This window comes from Orcinus orca, chromosome 1 (genome assembly GCF_937001465.1).
Source record: "Orcinus orca chromosome 1, mOrcOrc1.1, whole genome shotgun sequence".
In the NCBI taxonomy this organism is placed as follows: Eukaryota; Metazoa; Chordata; class Mammalia; order Artiodactyla; family Delphinidae; genus Orcinus; species Orcinus orca.
This window is the reverse complement of record NC_064559.1, coordinates 95,252,589-95,267,113: the sequence shown is the minus strand read 5'-3', so window position 1 is coordinate 95,267,113 and position 14,525 is coordinate 95,252,589. Positions and strand designations below refer to the sequence as shown.

General features: G+C 45.5%; 2 protein-coding genes, 1 long non-coding RNA gene and 3 other non-coding genes across 42 annotated transcripts in view; 3 read left to right on the top strand and 3 right to left on the bottom strand.

Annotated features, from left to right (window-relative positions):
• The window catches only part of LOC101283030 (low affinity immunoglobulin gamma Fc region receptor II), a 214,320-nt gene that overhangs the window by 117,272 nt on the left and 82,523 nt on the right, over positions 1 to 14,525 (top strand). Inside the window, exon 5 of one of the 37 annotated variants that reach the window (XM_049708023.1) lies at positions 372 to 1,483. The exons of the other annotated variants lie outside the window; for them this stretch is intronic. Within the exon in view, the coding sequence (XP_049563980.1) occupies positions 372 to 550 (179 nt within the window). The 3' untranslated portion in view covers positions 551 to 1,483. Of the gene's footprint in view, positions 1 to 371; positions 1,484 to 14,525 lie in introns of those variants that run through there. 37 annotated transcript variants of the gene reach the window in all.
• On the bottom strand, positions 5,291 to 5,361 carry TRNAG-GCC (transfer RNA glycine (anticodon GCC)). The gene has a single exon. It is a non-coding gene; the product is annotated as a tRNA-Gly (tRNA).
• LOC101282770 (heat shock 70 kDa protein 6) lies at positions 5,475 to 8,350 on the top strand. Its single transcript, XM_012537525.3, is given in 5 exon segments — positions 5,475 to 6,303; positions 6,306 to 6,433; positions 6,436 to 7,186; positions 7,189 to 7,367; positions 7,369 to 8,350. Coding segments are annotated over 5 exon segments (1,920 nt in total). The 5' UTR covers positions 5,475 to 6,086; the 3' UTR covers positions 8,014 to 8,350.
• Positions 9,713 to 12,544, bottom strand: LOC125964007 (uncharacterized). The gene is made up of 3 exons (XR_007476463.1): positions 12,149 to 12,544; positions 11,436 to 11,707; positions 9,713 to 9,878 (listed from the first exon to the last, which is right to left on the bottom strand). It is a non-coding gene; the product is annotated as an uncharacterized LOC125964007 (long non-coding RNA).
• TRNAL-CAG (transfer RNA leucine (anticodon CAG)) lies at positions 11,897 to 11,979 on the bottom strand. The gene has a single exon. It is a non-coding gene; the product is annotated as a tRNA-Leu (tRNA).
• TRNAG-UCC (transfer RNA glycine (anticodon UCC)) lies at positions 12,653 to 12,724 on the top strand. Its single transcript has one exon. It is a non-coding gene; the product is annotated as a tRNA-Gly (tRNA).

Sequence of the window (14,525 nt, the reverse complement as noted above, 5' to 3'; positions counted from 1 at the left end):
TATTCATAATTCAGAGTAAAGGCTTCAAGAAGTCCTGTCTTAAAGGAAACTTTTAAACTAAGTTTCATAAGGCATTTGCTAAACCCAGGTAACCACAAAACCTTTTTTCTTTATAACTCTATTAATGTCCTTCAGAACAGATGTGTTTGAGGTCATCCTTTGGAAATGCTGATACAGTGCTTTATTTGGAAAGGCAGAGAGATGAAGGATAGATCCTCTGAAGCCTTCCGGGGCTAGCTGTCTGCCCTTGGCTTTCGCCTCAGTCTTTGGCTTGGGTGACTTCAAGGCTCCTCACTGGGGACCTGAACGTTTATTCCAAATTTCTGTCTTAACAGCTGTCATTTTTCCCATCCCTCTGCCTCTCCTATTAGGTCCGGCAATTCTATTCATCTTTCCACCTTGGTATCAAATCACTTTCTGCCTGGTGATGGCGCTCCTTTTTGCAGTGGATACAGAGCTGTATTTTTCTGTGCAGAGAGACCTTCAAAGCTCAGCGGGAGACTGGAAGAACTGCAAAGTCAGATGGAGTCAAGGCCCTCAGGATAAATGACCCCTCATCCCACAGGGTAACAGCAGTGGCAGCAGCATCTCTTCAGGCCATAACTTTCCTCTTCCCCTGGCCCCACCTTGACAGCAACGTGGGCTAAGGAGCCTCCAGGGAAAGAAAAGGCCTGTGATCTCCAGAGCTAAAATCCTAATAGGCCCTACCTTCACTGATTTCCCTACGGCCAAGGCACAGTCACAGCCCACTCAGCTCTACAAGGACTCAGAGCAAATGTGTTTTCACAGATCCTTGACAGAGGTTCCTCAAGTATATGAAATCTCAGGAAATCCTGCTTCTACTTTCAAAATAAATCCAACAATCCGACCACTTCTCAGTACTCTACTACTAGCATCTGGTCCAAGCCACCATCATCTCACTTGAATTACTGCAGCAGCCTCCTGACTGCTGTCCCTGAACTCACCCATGACACCTGACAGTCCATTCTCACCATAACAGTCAATGTGTGTTGTATCTGTCACGTCTTTTCTTGAAGCCATGCAATAGCTTCCCTCTTGCATTTAAAGTAACAGCTAAAGCCTTTGTAATGTTCTACAAGGCACTACATTATCTTGTTCCTCAGTGCTTCTCTAACCTCATCTACTGCTCTCCCTTTGCTTCCTTGAACTCTTCAATTATACTTCTGCTACAGGTTTATATGTTATTTACTGTTTCTGAAATGTTCATTCTTACAGATATCTACATCATGCTTCATCATGGTCTTTACTCAAATATCATGTTATCAGTGAGGTTTCCTTGATCATTCGGTATAACCCCACTCCTCCACCATCTCCTAATCCCGCTCTCCTTTATTTTCCCCATTGTACTCATCACCAACTGGAGTACCATATGTTCACTTGTTTAATTGTTTACTGCTGTATTTTTCCCCTATTGTATGTATCACCAACTGACTACCCCCTCTCCCATTAAAATATGCTCCAGGAGAGCAGGGCCTTTGTCTGTTTTGTTCACTACCATATACTTAGAGTCAAGGTCAATGTCTGGCACTTGATAAAGCACTCAATACATATTTGTGGAATGAGTAAATTCTTTAGCATTTGAAATTAGAGACATTTTTAGGTACATCTACTCCATCTTCCCAGAAACAGAGGTCCAATTCAATACTATTGAACACCCTATTAGATACTACCCAATACATACCACTAGTACATGCATTTCAGCTTTGAATATATTTGCCTAAACTCAGTATTATTTACTTTCACCCATCACATCTTTTAAAGTAGTATATCAGTTGGACCTACTCCCCTTTAATTGAATTGACTTCCTAAGCCTGTAGAGTAGCATTGTGAAAAGCATACTGAAGAGAGAGCCAAACAACCTGGATTTGTGTTTCATTTCTACATTTGCTAGCTGGTTTGTCTTGAAGAATTCATTCAACTATTTTCTGAATTAGATTCTTCTGTAAAATGGTAATATCTTTATCTCCCTCCCCAGGGATATCGTGTGAGGTTAAAGTGTAACAACATATATGGAAGCATAATGTCTTTGGAACATAATAGGCATTTTATAAATGCTCATGGAACCTGATGTCTTTGGAGCACACTATTTGGCTGGCATTTTCCCCTTAAATAGATAAGATTGCTTTTACTATAGTAACTGAAAAAAAAGGTAAGAAGGTCTAAGGTGGAGTGGGGGTGGACTAGAAGGTAGAACTGAGTGAGTTATATTTTTGTGGCTAGTCACATCAGAAAAAAAAATGGGGATAATCCCATTTGACCAGCTGTAGCCAGTATATTAAGCTCATATGCTGTAAAAATACAATCTCAGTGGCATAAAACATCAAAGGTTTATTTCTCATTCATTTTCTGCTTCCAGTCTTCCTGAAAGACTCCCCAGGAAGCTGTCTTTCATGGGATGGCTCAGGTTTATACTTCCATTTCAACACCAGCTACCACACATTGCCAAGGAAGACAAAGAGAACAGCAGTTAGGATGGTAATTAAATGCCCTCTGCCCAGTAGTAACATATCACACATACTTACATTTCATTGATCAAAACAAGTCATATGACCTGATCTCAAGAGGCATGGAATTGCAATCCCTTTCTGAGGCTAGAAGGAGGAGAATCATAAACATTGGTGAGCATCATCAATGTCTATCACACTAACATTTCTTACTGTACCACTGTGAGGGGTAAAAATGAATAAAGTATATATGGCGCTATCTCATAGACACAGCGGATCACTCCTCTTTTTCTTATTAACAGAAGCAGGATTTATTTGGGTATAGAGCAGGTACATAGTTTAGGGGAAACAGGAATCCCCTTTTGCTCCTGGATGAAATCAGAGATTTTTAAAGCTAGAAAGTGTCAGAAATGATGAAATTCAATCTTGTCATCTTAAAATTGAGAAAGGTATAGCCCAGATGGTCGAAATGACTTGTTCAAGGATGTACAGATAGTTGGTATCACAGATCTTTATATATAGTGGATCATACTATACATTTTGTTCTACAACTTGCTTTTTGTGCTCAGTTTTGGGTCAAGAGCATCCCTCCACAATGACCTTTTTTTTTTTTTTTTTTTGCGGTACGTGGGCCTCTCACTGTTGTGGCCTCTCCCGTTGCGGAGCACAGGCTCCGGACGCGCAGGCTCAGCGACCATGGCTCACCGGCCCAGCTACTCCGCGCCATTTGGGATCTTACCGCACCGGAGCACGAACCCGTGTCTGCTGCATCGGCAGGCAGACTCTCAACCACTGCGCCACCAGGGAAGCCCCACAATGGCCTTTTAAGTCATCACTTGAATGTCTCTTCTACTTTTTAAAAAAATAAATTTATTTATTTATTTTGGCCTCATTGGGTCTTCGTTGCTGCGCGCGGGCTTTCTCTAGTTGCGGTGAGCACGTGCTACTCTTTGTCGTGGTGCGTGGGCTTCTCATTGCAGTGGCTTCTCTTGTTGGAGAGCTCAGGCTGTAGGCGCACAGGCTTAGTTGCTCCGTGGCATGTAAGATCTTCGTGGACCAGGGATCAAACCCGTGTGCCCTGCATTTGCAGGCAGATTCTCAACCACTGCGCCACCAGGGAAATCCCTGTTCTACTTTTAAAGACACTCAATCTAAGTTACTAAACATAAGTGGATATGTTTAAGTGTATGTTTAAAATTTGCATTGCATAATAAGCTTCTCTATTATGAATTAAAAAATAAAGTGAATGACATTGGAAGCATGCCTGTGTGATGCTGTGTCTAGGTACAGAGGTGCTTGCTTTAGGGCTATACCTGGAACTCTTGGGGGTAGACGTGCAGGTGGGGTTTTGAGGCTGCTGAGGGCTGGGAGAGAAGGTCGGAGTAGCTTGACAAGGCAGCCCCTGAACAGTCCAGGGCACAGACCCCAGGCAAGGCCACCTTTTCCTTTCTGAAGTGAGCACCCTTTTCTTGCAGGCTCTTGCCTAAAATGTCCTAACTTTGACACGCAGGCCTGGGCAGCCTAAACACCGAAAGTGAATGAATTTAAAGCTGACAGCTTCTCTCCCTCCTGGGTAATAAAACAGGTTGATATGATTTTCCACCATGGAAGCCACTCATTGCATATGTCTTCAAACATTCCCTTTTTTCCAGTCCAGAAGTGGGACTGACATCTGCATCCTGACTCCCTCCTCCCTCTTCAAAGGCCCTGAAGCATTCCAAAGAGTTCTGAGCCATCTGAGGAGAAAATACCCATTTACAGAGCAAAGGTTTTTAGTTCCTCTTTTTAAAAATTAGGAGTTGCCTTTGAATCGGGTGAATAATAATATATTACATAATAGTTGAAGCTACTAGAGTTTAACATTAGAATGTATCATGTTCCCCTGGGTACTGTGCTCTTAGTATAGTGGTGACTATCCCTGTCTGTCATGCAGGAAACCAGAGTTCCTTCCCCCATGGGGAGGTTATAGAGAACATTTGCTTCTCTTTCCTCCATTTCCATCCTCACGTCTCCAAAAAGTCTCCTTCTTTTGGCTTTTTGGGAGTCCACGCCAAATAGAAACACCAAAAAATTCAAATGGGATATTCTGGATTAAGGAAAGTGAGACATAGCAAAGACTCACTTTGCAAGGCCATAGCACTGATGGGAACAAATGTGGCTTTACTGACCAGTGAACTCATAACCTCCCCTGGCCTTCAGGGCATAGGATGGACTGCAGCCTCCAGGAATTTACTCCCCACGTCCGTCCTGGGCTCTGGCTGGGAACCTGTCCAGGCCTCAGAGAAAAACGCACACTGTGCCTTTCCAACCGGCCCCTTGGGACGATGCTCCTTGGAGACACTGGCCCAGGGAGGAGGCTCAACCACAGGAGGGACATTTTCACCACAGTTCATCCATCCACATGCTCCTTCCTCCTGTGCTGTGTTCTTTCCAGGGCTGGGTGGAGAGGTCATGCCTGGGTCCCCAAGCCACAACACCAGGTTCCGGCTCCTCTCAGGAATGCGACTTGGTAAAGGAGCAAAAACCAAACGAACCCAGCCTTCAACTAACTGGTTTTGTTTATTTCAGTGTCACAAATCCTAGAATAGAAAAAGTCTCAACATATACACACTACTATATGTAAAATAGATAACTAATAAGGCCCTAGGTAACTCTTCTCAGTACTCCGTAAATGACCTATATGGGAAAAGAATCTAAAAAAAGATTGGATATATGTATAAGTGATTCACTTTGCTGTACAGCGGAAACTAATACAACATTTTAAATCAACTGTACTCCAATAAAAATTTTTTTAAATTAGAATAGCCTGAAAAAAAGAAACACACTGCATTGGCCGGGAATCGAACCCGGGCCTCCCGCGTGGCAGGCGAGAATTCTACCACTGAACCACCAATGCCCCTAGCGGTAACATGGCTGCGAGCGCCATCTCTTAAAGTCGTCTTTGGCCCTAGTTTCATTCCAGAACAGAAATCGGGCCACGCCTCTTAGCCACAATTTCGAAAACACTGCCTTTAGATTTCAAAACAACAACAACATAATAATTAAGACTTAAGAAAAAAAACTACTATTTAACCCCCTGCCTCGAGGCCATGGCTCTATTCGCATGGTGACATGCTTTCCGGCTCTTCTCGAGCCGCTGGACTCTGATCAGCCCTCTTGAGCCACCCAGAGGAAGAACTGTTTTCTTGAGAAGTTTTTGCTTTACCTGAATTCTGCCCCAACCGCTCGCCCTTAGAACAAGCCGGGAGAAGCTGGAACTTTCTCTGCAGCTCTGAGTCTGACGCAGCTGGGGCCGCCCCTCCTTGCACGGCACCATCCGCCCGAACCTTCTCCCGGAGTCAGCCCGGCGCCTCCTGGGCTGTCAGCCGGAGCGGGGGACCGGGCGTCTCTGGGCTCGCCGCGAAGGCGCTGGAAGGTTCGCGTCGGCGTGGGCGTGGGTATGGCGGGCCTCCGGCAACCGGATAAAAAGCTCGTGGAAGCGGAACCGAGCAGATCCGAGCTGGGCAGGCAGGAGAGTCGCACCGCTGAGCGCACCTCCACGGCTGAGCCGCTCGAAGTTCCGCAGACTCCTGCATTTGAATCGGTATCACACTCATCCCAGAAGCGCGAGAAGCCACAGCCATGTCCGCTGCAAGGGAAGTGGCCATAGGCATCGACCTGGGCACCACATACTCATGCGTGGGCATGTTCCAGCAAGGCCGGGTGGAGATCCTCGCCGACGACCAGGGCAACCGCACCACCCCCAGCTACTTGACTTTCACCGACACCGAGCGTCGGGTGGGCGATGCGGCCAAGACCCAGGCGGATCTGAACCCACACAACACAGTGTTCCACGCCAAGTGATCGGGCGCAAGTTCGCAGACCCCACTGTGCAGTGGGACATGAAGCACTGGCCCTTCCAGGTGGTGAGCGAGGGCAGCAAGCCCAAGGTGCGCGTGTCCTACCGCGGGGAGGACAAGGCGTTCTACACCCCGAGGAGATCTCGTCCGTGGTGCGGAGCAAGATGGAGACAGCGGAGGCGTACCTGGGCCAGCCCCTGAGGCACGCTGTAATCACGGTGCCCTCCTACTTCAGCGACTCCCAGCGTCAGGCCACCAAGGACGCGGGTGCCATCGCGGGGCTCAACACGCTGAGGATCATCAACCAGCCCACGGCGGCTGTCACGGCCTATGGCCTGGACCGGCAGGGCGCCGGAGAGCGCAACGTGCTCATTTTCGACTTGGGTCGGGGCACCTTCCACGTGTCGGTCCTCACTATCGACGCCGGTGTGTTTGAGGTGAAGGCCACGGCTGGAGACACTCATCTGGGTGGAGAGGACTTCGACAACCGGCTGGTGAACCACTTCGTGGAGGAGTTCCGGCGGAAGCACGGGAAGGACTTGAGCAGGAACAAGCGGACCCTGCGCAGGCTCTGCACAGCCTCTGAGCGCGCCAAGCGCACCCTGCCCTCCAGCACCCAGGCCACTCTGGAGATCGATTCCCTGTTTGAGGGCGTAGACTTCTACACTTCCATCACTCGAGCCTGCTTTGAAGAACTGTGCTCGGACCTCTTCTGCAGCACCCTGGAGCCGCTGGGGAAGGCCCTAAGGGGTGCCAAACTGCACAAGGCCCAGATCCCTGACACTGTCCTAGTGGGTGGCTCCACCCGCATCCCCAAGGTACAAAAATTCCTGCAGGACTTCTTCAATGGCAGGGAGCTGAACAAGAGCCTCGACCCGTATGAGGCGTGGCTTATGGGGCTGCTGTGCAGGCAGCAGTGTTGATGGGGGACAAGTGTGAGAAGGTGCAGGATCTCCTGCTGCTGGATGTGGCTCCCCTGTTCCTGGGGCTGGAGACAGCTGGTGGGGTGATGACTACACTGATCCAGAGGAATGCCACCATCCCGACCAAGCAGACCCAGACTTTTCACTACCTATTCAGACAACCAGCCTGGGGTCCTGATCCAGGTGTATGAGGGCGAGAGGGCCATGACTAGGGACAACAACCGGCTGGGATGCTTTGAGCTCAGGGGCATCCCTCCTGCCCCACGTGGAGTCCCCCAGATCGAGGTGACTTCTGACATTGATGCCGGTGGCATCCTGAGTGTGACAGCCACTGACAGGAGCACAGGCAAAGCTAACAAGATCACCATCACCAATGACAAGGGCCGGCTGAGCAAGGAGGAAGTGGGGAAGATGGCTTGTGAGGCTGAACAGTACAAGGATGTTCAGGATGAGGATGAGGCCCAGAGGGACAGGGTGGCTGCCAAAAACTCTCTGGAGGCCTATGTGAAGAGCTCTTTGCAAGAGGAGAGACTTAGAGACAAGATTCCTGAAGAGGACGGGTGCAAAGTACAAGACAAGTGTCAGGAAGTCCTTGCTTGGCTGGAGCACAACCGGTTGGCAGAGAAAGAGGAATATGTGCATCAGAAGGGGGAGCTGGAGCATATCTGTCACCCCATCTTCTCCAGGCTCTACGGGGGGCCTGGTGTCCCTGGCGGTAGCAGTTGTGGATCTCAAGCCCGACAGGGAACCCCCAGTACTGGCCCTGTCATTGAGGAAGTCGATTAAATGGCCCCTCCTGGCAAGGCAGCTGTGACTGTAAGGGCTGGGCTTGTGGACTTTCTAGACTGTCTACTATGATCCTGCCTATCTTGAGGGGTGGGAGTGGAGGAGAACCTTGCCCCCAAACAGGGAGTTTTATTGGTCAGTATGTTTTATAACTGAGGTATTTGCCAGTTGACTTTTAAAAAATCTTCTTCTCCTACTTCAGACAAGCAGAAGTAATCATTATGAACATTTGTGTGGCATTTTATCTCTGCTTTTATCTACATTTAATGTATTTTGTTACTTGCATGTATGGATTTTGTTATGTGAAATAAAAGAGCTAAATAAACTTTTAATGTTTCTTCTTAGTTTTCATTCTATCCAATTAAGTAGATGAAGGGGCAGGGCTATCAGAAGCAGAAAATGTTGGGGTGGGTGCTGAAGGAGGGATGGGAAGAAAATTCATGAGGCTGTGTGCATGATTTCTATAAGGGAAAACAAGATAAGAGGAAGAGTCTGAGGAAGGCACATTGAGATAGTATTGAAATGAGGTCAGACAGGAGAGAATTGTGACACTGTGTTAAAAGAGGGAGGGAGGTGGAGCTGGAAAAGCAGAGAATGAAGAGAAACGTAAGCCCTAGCAAGACCCTAAAATAAAAATTCTGTATTAGGAGCCCAGTTTAGTTTGTCAGTCTGTGTGTCCTAACACACTACCAAAGAGTTTATATGCTAATTATCTGCCTCTAATAATGTGACCTTATTCATTGTTCATTAGAGAGCAGACCCCAAGTCTTGGACTCTGGGGAATATGTTAGACTGAGAGGGTAAGTCTAGTGGTGTAATTAAAGTTATTATTATCTTATCTATGTGAGAGAAATAGCATGGCCCCATCTGCTTTCTCCTGATGAGCCCTAGGATGATGATGATGATGACAATGGCAGTTGTGTAGCAAAATGGCTATATTGGAACAAGAAGGCTTAGGTTTTCAGTGCTGTTACTTTATCTACTCCGCAAGTTAAACTCTCTGAGCTTCAGTTTTCCCTTCTATATAATGGGGATGATGATGAAATAGTACCTCAGAATTGTTATAAGGGTACAATTAACTAAATATGTGAGGAGTGAAGAAGAATGTTAGGCATACAGTATATGAGCAACAAATATTAGCTATCACTAATTATTATTAATTGATTGTCACCTATGTACCAGGTACTTGATTATACAATGTAATCATCACAGCAACATCACCTTTTGAAAGTGAGGATCTGGAGGTTAAAAGACATTAAACGATTACTTAAGGGCCATAGCTATTAAGTCGGGGAAGGGGGGTGGTGGGGAGAGTTGGAATTAAGAGCCCTGTCCTACCTGATTCTAGAGCCCGTACATTGTCACCTCACAAACAGGCCGTAACTCCACTTATTACCAGATCTTCACCCAAATGTTGTGAAATTGTACATATTATTCCTTTAGAACACAGTTGGATGCTGAGCCCTGAGAGAAAAAGTATACTTTATTGTATATTTACATTATCCATTAAGTGAATGTGTGTTTTTTATAGCAAGTGACTAAACCTGGGAAATATCCTAAGGCTCAACTCTATTGCCAGTTAAATGACATATAAGAGAAGGATAAATTTGTGTAAGTTACTTCCCAATCAGCCCAATCCACACTGTACCTCTCTCATGTGCAAAGAGAGATTTATTTTTATCTCAGAAAAGAAGGCGGCCTTTGTTAGAGCAATGGTACGTTATATTTAGCTAAGGGTGATTTCTTGCAGGTGGAGAGGTTGCAGTAACAACCCATTTGTCCCCTGGTTGTCATTTCACATTTTTAACTGCTTTTTCCTGCGCCTGGCCTAAGTCCTATGCCAGCTGGCTTCCCGTTGAAGGAACCTGCAAAAAAGAGATGATGTCACATACACATTCCGTATTATACTTTCCCTTTCCTGAATTTCCTTCCAGCTTCCAATATTGACCATCCCAAACTGTTTGTAATTTCTCAAGCAGAATGATGGCACCTACAGGGTTTAGACAGTTTCCTAGCATTTCAACAATCTCTCTCTCTCGTTAAAAACACACACTGTATATAAGAAGGAGAATTTCATTGTGCTTAGTTGTCAAAACACTTCAGATCTTCTCATTTGGATGGTATCTATTTTTCTACAGAGGGATTTAAACGAACTAACCACTTCATCTACTGTTGATGCTTTAGATTCTTTGGGGATTGTTTCCTGTTAATAGGCATCTAAATGTCATTGTATTGTGTGTGTATATATATATATAGTCTTAGTTCGATTACTGTAATCACAGCTATGCGTGATTACAATAAAAATATTAGAACAAATTAAATATTTGTTCCCCAAAATATCAGAACAAATTAAATCAAAATATATGCCCATTATTAAAAAACCATATCTTGCTACAATCCTTCTTTTGAAAAACAAGCAGTCTTGGGAATTCCCTGGTAGTCCAGTTGTTGGGATTCTGCGCTTTCACTGCCATGGCTGGGGTTCAATCCTTGGTACGGGAACCAAGATCCCACAAGCCTCATGGGGTGGCCAAACAACAACAAGAACAAAAAAAACCCCAGCAGTTTCTTGCCCCACACCCAAGTGCTACTCCTAACAGGCAACCACTTTCAAGTTTTTTTTTTTAAGGCCTTTTTATTTTGCAATAATTTTAGACTGAGAGTTGTAAAGATACTACAGAAAGTCACTGTATATACTTCATCCAGCTTCCCCTAATGTTGAGGGGATTTCATATTTTTCCACTAATGTTCTTTTACTGTTTCAGAAGCCAATCCGGGTTAACTCGTTGCATTTTGTCATCATGTCTTCCCTACAATCTGCAACAGTTTCTTAATCTTCTGATGTTGTTCAAGACCTTCACATTTTGAAGAGTACTGGTTAGGTATGTTTGGTAGATTGTCCCTCAATTTGGGTTTGTCAGTTTTCTCATGATTACAGTGGGGTTTTGGGGAAGTATAGCACAGGGTGAAGTGCCCGTCTTATTGTATTATATCAGGAGGTATGTGATATCAATGTGACTTATAAATGTGGAGATCTTATAAAATGTAGATTCAGTAGGTCTGAGGTACAGCCTGAGATCTGTATTTCTAATAAGCTGCTAGGTCATCTCAATCCTCACAACAATTCTATCTCCATTTTACTACAAGCAAACTAAGGCTCAGAAAAGTCAAATACATTTCCCAAGGTCGCAGCCCAGTAAATAACAAAGAATGTAGTTTGTCTGGCGAGCTTTCATTAACCAACCTAAGGATCCTTCCATCCTCATGCTTATGGACCTCACACATTCAGCCTCTTCGGACTGACAGTTCTTCCCTCTTCCGGAAAGCACAAGATTTTTCTATAAATCAGCGCCTCCCAAATTAGAGAGTAGCTTGTTTGCGGTCTTCAAGAAAAAGTTCTTGAAACAACTCCATGAGTTTACCTTTGCTCTCTAATACTTTCCCCCGTTTGGGGTGTTGATTTCCTTTCCGGGTCTTTGAGGACCCAGCAAACGTGCTGAATTAGAATTGGTGGTGGGAGCTGGCCCGGCAAGATGCTGGGGAATCCGAGTCTCATCAAAGTTTGACACTGCAGTCTGAGCATGAAAAGACTCAGGTCAGTTACAACAAGTTTAGGGATCTGGGTTGAGGGCTTTTCCTTGTTCAGGGAAGTCTTGTATCTACATGCAGTAAATAGGCACTGAGAAACCGGAGTCTAAAGGAAAGAAAAAAATTTTTTGTAGTTAGGGATAGATCTAAATAGATTCAGTTTCATAGTCAAAGCGAAGCACAACCTTCATGTGTAGATAGGCAGCATAGAAAGGTGTTTATTAATCAATACTCCTTTCTCCACGAATTCAATCCTACTTCTATGTTGGAAAAAAAGTGAGTAAAACATACAGCTTGTCAGAAGTGGGATTCGAACCCACGCCTCCAGGGGAGACTGCGACCTGAACGCAGCGCCTTAGACCGCTCGGCCATCCTGACACGTGAGAAAAAACGTTTCTATTCCCATGTAAGATTGTCAAACACCGCGGTAGCATGATGTTGAACTATATCATTGCTGTTTGCTGTTTATTTAAATAAACTTAGAATTCTCCCTGGACTTCTTCGCAAAACAGGAAAAATAAAACTGCCTCCGACTCCTATCTCTTACTTCTTCATAATCCTAAACTGTAAAGATCCATTTCCCCAGTGTCCCTTCGAGCGCTCCTCTCGCTCCTTCTCTCGGGGGACCGAGCCACACCAGGGTGGACCCGCTTGCTGGCCGGTCTCCCTCGAACCCTCCGCCCCAAATTGCCGTTACCGAACCCAACACCCGGTGGATCCAGTGCTGGGGCGCGCCAAGCGGCGGAGCTGGGAGCGCGGACGACAGAAGGCGGCGGGGGAGAAAATTCCCTGGGCCGAGCGAGGCATTGGCTTTCCCTCCGGGCTCCGCGTCTCCAGCCCTCCGGCTCCGGGCGCCGGGTGGTCTCTGCGTTCCCGGCCCCGCGTCGTTAGTTGGCGGGGCCGACTAAGAGGAGTAAGGACGGGTCCATCCTCACCGAGAAAAGGTTTTGTGTGCCTTGGGATCTCGGATATAAAGCAATACCAAAAGCCATTTGTGACATCAGGGCCAGTAGTATACTTATATATGTAATTGAGAGGTTAAAGCGTGACTGCGTTGGTGGTATAGTGGTGAGCATAGCTGCCTTCCAAGCAGTTGACCCGGGTTCGATTCCCGGCCAACGCAACTTATGTTTTCTCACCCTCAGCAAGTTCCTGAAAAGAGCGAGAAATAGGGCGTGCAATACATTTTTAAAGCTTGAGAGAAACTGGGAACTGAAACTAAGAACTGCAGCGAAACCTCCCTTTCTCCCCTGACCTCCTTATATACCCTGGGGGCCTCATTCTCTGCCCAGCAACATTTTGGAGGGATTAGATTCTAAAGGCTTTCTTTCCTCTCTTACCTTCCCTCCTAACTTCCTTCTTTTTTTTTTTACATCTTTATTGGAGTATAATTGCTTCACAATGGTGTGTTAGTTTCTGCTTTATATCAAAGTGAGTCAGTTATACATATACATATATTCCCATATCTCTTGCCTCTTGAGTCTCCCTCCCTCCCACCCTCCGTATCCCACCCCTCCAGGCGGTCACAAAGCACCAAGCTGATCTCCCTGTGCTATGCGGCTGCTTCCCACTAGCTATCTATTTTACGTTTGGTAGTGTATATATGTCCATGCCTCTCTCTCGCTTTGTCACAGCTTTACCCTTCCCGCTCCCCATATCCTCAAGTCCATTCTCTAGTAGGTCTGTGTCTTTATTCCTGTCTTTCCCCTAGGTTCTTCATGACATTTTTTTTTCTTAAATTCCATATATATGTGTTAGCATACGGTATTTGTCTTTCTCTTTCTGATTTACTTCACTCTGTATGACAGACTCTAGGTCTATCCACCTCATTACAAATAGCTCAATTTCGTTTCTTTTTATGGCTGAGTAATATTCCATTGTATATATGTGCCACATCTTCTTTATCCATTCATCCGATGATGGACACTTAGGTTGTTTCCATCTCTGGGCTATTGTAAATAGAGCTGCAATGAACATTTTGGTACATGATTCTTTTTGAATTATGGTTTTCTCAGGGTATATGCCCAGTAGTGGGATTGCTGAGTCATACGGTAGTTCTATTTGTAGTTTTTTAAGGAACCTCCATACTGTTCTCCATAGTGGCTGTACCAATTCACATTCCCACCAGCAGTGCAAAGGTGTTCCCTTTTCTCCACACCCTCTCCAGCATTTATTGTTTCTAGCCTTTTTGATGATGGCCATTCTGACCGGTGTGAGATGATATCTCATTGTAGTTTTGATTTGCGTTTCTCTAATGATTAATGATGTTGAGCATTCTTTCATGTGTTTGTTGGGGACTGCCATCCTTTTTAAACTGCCAACTTGTGAGAAATCTTTGTATCTTCTGGATTCTGTGATGTCTTGTCTGAAACTCAGCCTCGGAAAGGGGCCATGGATTTATATCTGCGAGACTCATACAGTAGCTACAAGCTCATGGGCACTTGAAACTGGTGGGTGCGTCTGAGGAACTGCATTTTTTTCCCCCCAAATCTCCCAATTCATCACACCCCCACCCCCACCCCCCGCCGCTTTCCCCCCTTGGTGTCCATACATTTGTGCTCTACATCTGTGTCTCAATTTCTGTCCTGCAAACCGGTTCATCTGTACCATTTTTCTAGGTTCCACATATATGCGTTAATATACGATATTTGTTTTTCTCTTTCTGACTTACTTCACTCTGTATGACAATCTCTAGATCCATCCACGTCTCTACAAATGACCCAATTTCGTTCACTTTATGGCTGAGTAATATTCCATTCTATATATGTACCACATCTCCTTTATCCACTCGTCTGTTGATGGGCATTTAGGTTGCTTCCATGACCTGGCTATTGTAAATAGTGCTGCAATGAACATTGGGGTGCATGTGTCTTTTTGAATTATGGTTTTCTCTGGGTATATGCCCAGTAGTGGGATTGCTGGAT